General features: G+C 39.1%; 1 protein-coding gene across 2 annotated transcripts in view; it reads right to left on the bottom strand.

Annotated features, from left to right (window-relative positions):
* Nucleotides 1-7,500, bottom strand: part of LOC128646092 (rho family-interacting cell polarization regulator 1) — a 439,097-nt gene that overhangs the window by 307,063 nt on the left and 124,534 nt on the right. The window contains exon 1 of one of the 2 annotated variants that reach the window (XM_053699533.1): nucleotides 4,687-4,766. The exons of the other annotated variant lie outside the window; for it this stretch is intronic. Coding sequence (XP_053555508.1) covers nucleotides 4,687-4,705 — 19 coding nt within the window. The 5' untranslated portion in view covers nucleotides 4,706-4,766. Of the gene's footprint in view, nucleotides 1-4,686; nucleotides 4,767-7,500 lie in introns of those variants that run through there. 2 annotated transcript variants of the gene reach the window in all.

Below are 7,500 nucleotides of genomic sequence, written 5' to 3'. Positions count from 1 at the left end.
GAGGAACGGAATGAAGTATCCGACAAGAGTCTAGAAGTTTTGTTTTTCTGGCCTCTGTCAGAAAAATCCTCATTTCTAAGGAGTCTATTATGGTTCCCAAGAAGGGAACCCTTGTTGACGGAGATAGAGAACTCTTTTCCACGTTCACTTTCCATCCGTGAGATCTGAGAAAGGCCAGGACAATGTCCGTGTGAGCCTTTGCTTGAGGAAGGGACGACGCTTGAATCAGAATGTCGTCCAAGTAAGGTACTACAGCAATGCCCCTTGGTCTTAGCACAGCTAGAAGGGACCCTAGTACCTTTGTGAAAATCCTTGGAGCAGTGGCTAATCCGAAAGGAAGCGCCACGAACTGGTAATGTTTGTCCAGGAATGCGAACCTCAGGAACCGATGATGTTCCTTGTGGATAGGAATATGTAGATACGCATCCTTTAAATCCACCGTGGTCATGAATTGACCTTCCTGGATGGAAGGAAGAATTGTTCGAATGGTTTCCATCTTGAACGATGGAACCTTGAGAAACTTGTTTAAGATCTTGAGATCTAAGATTGGTCTGAACGTTCCCTCTTTCTTGGGAACTATAAACAGATTGGAGTAGAACCCCATCCCTTGTTCTCTTAATGGAACAGGATGAATCACTCCCATTTTTAACAGGTCTTCTACACAATGTAAGAATGCCTGTCTTTTTATGTGGTCTGAAGACAACTGAGACCTGTGGAACCTCCCCCTTGGGGGAAGTCCCTTGAATTCCAGGAGATAACCTTGGGAGACTATTTCTAGCGCCCAAGGATCCAGAACATCTCTTGCCCAAGCCTGAGCGAAGAGAGAGAGTCTGCCCCCCACCAGATCCGGTCCCGGATCGGGGGCCAACATTTCATGCTGTCTTGGTAGCAGTGGCAGGTTTCTTGGCCTGCTTTCCCTTGTTCCAGCCTTGCATTGGTCTCCAAGCTGGCTTGGCTTGAGAAGAATTACCCTCTTGCTTAGAGGACGTAGCACTTTGGGCTGGTCCGTTTCTACGAAAGGGACGAAAATTAGGTTTATTTTTTGCCTTGAAAGGCCGATCCTGAGGAAGGGCGTGGCCCTTACCCCCAGTGATATCAGAGATAATCTCTTTCAAGTCAGGGCCAAACAGCGTTTTCCCCTTGAAAGGAATGTTAAGTAGCTTGTTCTTGGAAGACGCATCAGCCGACCAAGATTTCAACCAAAGCGCTCTGCGCGCCACAATAGCAAACCCAGAATTCTTAGCCGCTAACCTAGCCAATTGCAAAGTGGCGTCTAGGGTGAAAGAATTAGCCAATTTGAGAGCATTGATTCTGTCCATAATCTCCTCAAAAGGAGGAGAATCACTATCGACCGCCTTTATCAGCTCATCGAACCAGAAACATGCGGCTGTAGCGACAGGGACAATGCATGAAATTGGTTGTAGAAGGTAACCCTGCTGAACAAACATCTTTTTAAGCAAACCTTCTAATTTTTTATCCATAGGATCTTTGAAAGCACAACTATCCTCTATGGGTATAGTGGTGCGTTTGTTTAAAGTGGAAACCGCTCCCTCGACCTTAGGGACTGTCTGCCATAAGTCCTTTCTGGGGTCGACCATAGGAAACAATTTTTTAAATATGGGGGGAGGGACGAAAGGAATACCGGGCCTTTCCCATTCTTTATTAACAATGTCCGCCACCCGCTTGGGTATAGGAAAAGCCTCTGGGAGCCCCGGCACCTCTAGGAACTTGTCCATTTTACATAGTTTCTCTGGGATGACCAACTTGTCACAATCATCCAGAGTGGATAATACCTCCTTAAGCAGAATGCGGAGATGTTCCAACTTAAATTTAAATGCAATCACATCAGGTTCAGCTTGTTGAGAAATGTTCCCTGAATCAGTAATTTCTCCCTCAGACAAAACCTCCCTGGCCCCATCAGACTGGGTTAGGGGCCCTTCAGAAATATTATTATCAGCGTCGTCATGCTCTTCAGTATCTAAAACAGAGCAGTCGCGCTTACGCTGATAAGTGTTCATTTTGGCTAAAATGTTTTTGACAGAATTATCCATTACAGCCGTTAATTGTTGCATAGTAAGGAGTATTGGCGCGCTAGATGTACTAGGGGCCTCCTGAGTGGGCAAGACTCGTGTAGACGAAGGAGGGAATGATGCAGTACCATGCTTACTCCCCTCACTTGAGGAATCATCTTGGGCATCATTGTCATTGTCACATAAATCACATTTATTTAAATGAATAGGAATTCTGGCTTCCCCACATTCAGAACACAGTCTATCTGGTAGTTCAGACATGTTAAACAGGCATAAACTTGATAACAAAGTACAAAAAACGTTTTAAAATAAAACCGTTACTGTCACTTTAAATTTTAAACTGAACACACTTTATTACTGCAATTGCGAAAAAACATGAAGGAATTGTTCAAAATTCACCAAATTTTCACCACAGTGTCTTAAAGCCTTAAAAGTATTGCACACCAAATTTGGAAGCTTTAACCCTTAAAATAACGGAACCGGAGCCGTTTTGAACTTTAACCCCTTTACAGTCCCTGGTATCTGCTTTGCTGAGACCCAACCAAGCCCCAAGGGGAATACGATACCAAATGACGCCTTCAGAAAGTCTTTTCTATGTATCAGAGCTCCTCACACATGCGACTGCATGTCATGCCTCTCAAAAACAAGTGCGCAACACCGGCGCGAAAATGAAGCTCTGCCTATGCTTTGGGAAAGCCCCTAAAGAATAAGGTGTCTAAAACAGTGCCTGCCGATATTATTATATCAAAATACCCAGATAAAATGATTCCTCAAGGCTAAATATGTGTTAATAATCAATCGATTTAGCCCAGAAAAAGTCTACAGTCTTAATAAGCCCTTTTTGAAGCCCTTATTTACGATCGTAATAAACATGGCTTACCGGATCCCATAGGGAAAATGACAGCTTCCAGCATTACATCGTCTTGTTAGAATGTGTCATACCTCAAGCAGCAAGAGACTGCTCACTGTTCCCCCAACTGAAGTTAATTGCTCTCAACAGTCCTGTGTGGAACAGCCATGGATTTTAGTGACGGTTGCTAAAATCATTTTCCTCATACAAACAGAAATCTTCATCTCTTTTCTGTTTCTGAGTAAATAGTACATACCAGCACTATTTCAAAATAACAAACTCTTGATTGAATAATAAAAACTACAGTTAAACACTAAAAAACTCTAAGCCATCTCCGTGGAGATGTTGCCTGTACAACGGCAAAGAGAATGACTGGAGTAGGCGGAGCCTAGGAGGGATCATGTGACCAGCTTTGCTGGGCTCTTTGCCATTTCCTGTTGGGGAAGAGAATATCCCACAAGTAAGGATGACGCCGTGGACCGGACACACCTATGTTGGAGAAAAGCAATGTACATGGTGAGCCAATCACATGATGCTTCTATGTTCAGCAACCAATCAGCAGCTAGTGAGCATATCTAAATATGCTTTTCATCAAAGAATATCAAGAGAATCAAACAAATTAGATAATATAAGTAAATTAGAAAGATGTTTAACATTGCATTCTCTTTCTAAATCATAAAAGAAAAAATGTGGGTGGCATGTCCCTTTAATGAAGAAACCGGGTGCAAGTTATTTCTTTGAAGTGTGTTTGGAGACTCTGTACCAGCCATTATTACCTTACAGTGAGTGCTAAGGTTGTATAAGATATACATACATACATACACACACACCACATATATATATATATATTGTAAGTTCCCACGGGAATAGGGCCCTCAATCCCTCCTGTTTGTGTTTGTAAATTTTGTCCTGTCTCTGACGAGTCTTGTATTGTTTTATTTAAATTTATTGCATCCATGGACCGACGCTGCGGAATATGTTGGCGCTTCATAAATAATATAATATATAATAATAATAAAAATATATATATACACACATATACTCACACATTTATACACACATATTGTACATTATTTATTTACACCTATATAATACTTATAAATGCCTGTTCAGGCTTATAAAACATCAATACATTGTTTTATTATTTTTTTATATTTATACAAACACACATGCAGAATACTTCCAAAAAGGATAGCAACCAGAAGCAACATTTTAGAAGCTGCAGTTCCTAGAATTTGACAAAAAATAAAACATGTATGTGAAAAACGTGTGTAGAAGCCTCTAGGTTGTGCATACTGGTGTGTTTGTCTTATTGGGTTAGTTACTGGTTTCCTTTGGTTATATGCTACCTGGTTGTTGTGTGATAAGCATGTACAGCAATCAGAGCATGAAAAATAGAAGATCAGGATCAAGAATAAAAATGTAATGAAATAAAAGTAACTTTAATACATGTTTAAAAGAAAAAGGTTAAAGGGACAGTATACACTAATTTTCATATAACTGCATGTAATAGACACTACTATAAAGAATAAGATGCACAGATGCCGATATAAAAATCCAGTATAAAACTGTTTAAAAACTTACTTAGAAGCTGTCAGTTTAGCTCTGTTGAAAAAAATAAAAAACGTTATGGGCTATATAAATAGATCATCTACAAAACATTTATGCAAAGAAAAAATGAGTGTATAATGTCCCTTTAATACAGGTTAACTGTACCACAAAGGACAGTAGCCATCAGAGCATCCAAGTGAATAGATGCATTTGAAATAAAATATTGAGGCCGAATGCGGTAGAAATAATGATTACCTCTGAGCCGGCCGTTCATTCTGCTGTATTGGGGATTGGCACACTGACCCTGCCACCCTCATCTGTCCTGTGTACGTTGCTTGTGGCTTAGTGAGACTGGACCAGCCGGCATAGAGCAGGAAAAAGCCCAACAAGTCCCCTCCCTGCACTTCCTCAGCCAGGAGCCTGACATCAGCCTGTTCCTGATGAGTCAAAGGCAATTATAGCAAACAATGACTTTCACACTAACATTCTTAACTCCAACCGGCAGGGCCAGAGAGAGAGAAAGAATATATTGCCTAGAAGAGAAAATAAAATAGTTCCAGCAGCTGCAAAAGCTATCTAAGGACTTTATGTGGAGGGTAAGATCTGGCACTTAAAAGGGACCTACAAGTGAATAGTAGGCTGAATATCTATTTAACGTTCTTTGCGATATTAAAAAGTATTTTTTATACACTAAGATGTACACCTCTAAGGCACCCACAGCACAGGTGCAGATGACGTCAGAGTGTACAGACAAGCTATGCACCTATAAATCAGTATCCATCTAGATCCAAGATCTGCATTTTTTTTTGTTAAAAACAAAAACTTGTGTTGCTAGAGCATACAAGGGCTGTACATTGTATCATACTATTGTTTTCATCTCCCTTTAAAAGATAAAAAAAAAGTTTTTTAGGCATTAAAGGGACATTTTAGTTTATAAATACAATTCTCTTTTTTCATAAATGCTATATGCCAAGCCCTCATTTGTGTGCTTTTCTAGATTAGGATATGGATGGATATTTAAAGGGACATTAAACCCAAAAAAATTCTTTCATGATTCAGGTAGAGAATACAATTTTAAACAACATTCCAATTTGCTTCTATTATCTAATTTGCTTGATTCTTTAGACATCCTTTGTTTAAGAAATAGTAATGTACATGGGTGAGCCAATCACACGAGGCAGCTAGGTGCAGTCACCAATCAGCAGCTTCTGATCCTATCTAGATATGCGTTTCAGCAAAGGATATCAAGAGCATGAAGCAGATTAGATAATAGAAGTAAATTGGAAAGTTGTTTAAAATTACATATTCTTTCTAAATCAAGAAAGAAAAAAAATTTGGGTTTAATGTCCCTTTAAGGATACATACGCTGCCCCGATTGTCTTATTAGCAGTACTCTTATCAAGAGTAGCAATATTCTGCATTAGGGTGCACATGGTTAACTGTGTTTTACCCTTTTACAGGGGTAAAAAGGACACTAGTCAAAGTATATTTGAAAGAAAAAATATATATATTAAATAGTTTCAAGTTGTTAAAATTGAGAGTGAACTTGCCTGTGATGTAATTTCCTGTTCTGAGCTGTATGATACTATACTATTATTTTATTTTCCACACTGCTCACTATTTTTCTACGCTCCCTAACCAGCTGTAAAACATGTAGAGTCATCTGCTCAGCTACCAGGCACCACTGGCTGTGGCAGTACTAGCTGTGAACAGTATGTGGTGTGCAATATAGAAGGCAACAGTTTTGTGCCTTACTTTAGCAGGAATGAGGCAAATTGTAAGGGGAACTTATTAGTTTAGGCAGCTAAGACAATTTGTAGGGAGAAGTGTAAGTATTGCAAACTTCAGCTGCACTCACTGCAGAGGCAAGTTTGTTGCCAAGGTAACCCAGGCTGCATAGGAATTGTAATCAACTGTAGAGCACATCTTTCAGGGCAGGGATGCAGCTTCTGCTTTATTATTTGTGCTAATGTAAACAGAAAACAGTCTCCTTATTTGCTGTGTGCAATATACTCTGAACAGCTATTACTATTACAGCTAGTAGTGTCTGGTAGCCAAGTAGGTAGCGCTACATATGTAGTACATATGGTTAGGGAGTGTAGGAAAAAAGTGAGCTGTGTGAGAAAGGAACAATAATATAGTATTATACAGCTCATAACAGGAAATTGACAACACAGGCAAGTTCACTCTCAATTTTAACAACTTTATCAGCAACATTTCTCATACATATTTATTGCAAAATGCTAATTAAGAAATTCTTTTTTCAAATATTGTACTTCTTTTCAGACTACAGTTTCCCTTTAAAGGGACATAATACTCATATGCTAAATCACTTGAAACTGATGCAGTATAGCTGTAAAACGCTGACAGGAAAATATTACCTGAGCATCTCTATGTAAAAAAGGAAGATATTTTACCTCACAATTTCCTCAGCTCAGCAGAGTAAGTTCTGTGTAAAAAGTTATACTCAGCTGCTGCCCAGCTGCAGGTAAAAAAAAATTTAAAAAATGAAGAAAAACAGCAGCCAATCAGCATCAGCAGTGCTGAGGTCATGAACTCTTTTACTGTGATCTCATGAGATTTGACTTAACTCTCATGAGATTTCATTGAAAACTTCCTTACACTGAATAGGGAAATAACATGAGAGTGCACAAGGCTCATCCCTTTGGCTGTCCCGAGACAGACAAACTGATATGCTGCTTAGAAGTCCTTTACATTGGGATGTGGCTACTTAGGAACTTTTGAGGTAAAATATTTTTCATTTTTACATAGAGATGTTTAGGTGATATTTTCTAGTCAGCTTTTTACAGCTATGCTGCATCACTTTAAAGTGTTTAAACATTTGGGTATTATGGCCCTTTAAGCATATAGTAAATAGACTGATATAACAGATATAAAAGGGGAAAAATTTAGCCAATACCTCTGTTTAGTTTTCTCATCATACCTTTGTCATGTCAAGTCAATTAATGGACTTCTCCTAGAAGTTTATTAATTAAACTCATAATTTCATTCTTCATAACATGATCACTTATGCATAATTATAAAAAGTGTGCAAGGTATTTTCATTAT

Source organism: Bombina bombina, chromosome 1 (assembly GCF_027579735.1).
Source record: "Bombina bombina isolate aBomBom1 chromosome 1, aBomBom1.pri, whole genome shotgun sequence".
NCBI classification, from domain to species: Eukaryota; Metazoa; Chordata; class Amphibia; order Anura; family Bombinatoridae; genus Bombina; species Bombina bombina.
The sequence above is the reverse complement of the archived record's forward strand: the minus strand, read 5'-3'. Positions and strand labels throughout refer to the sequence as shown.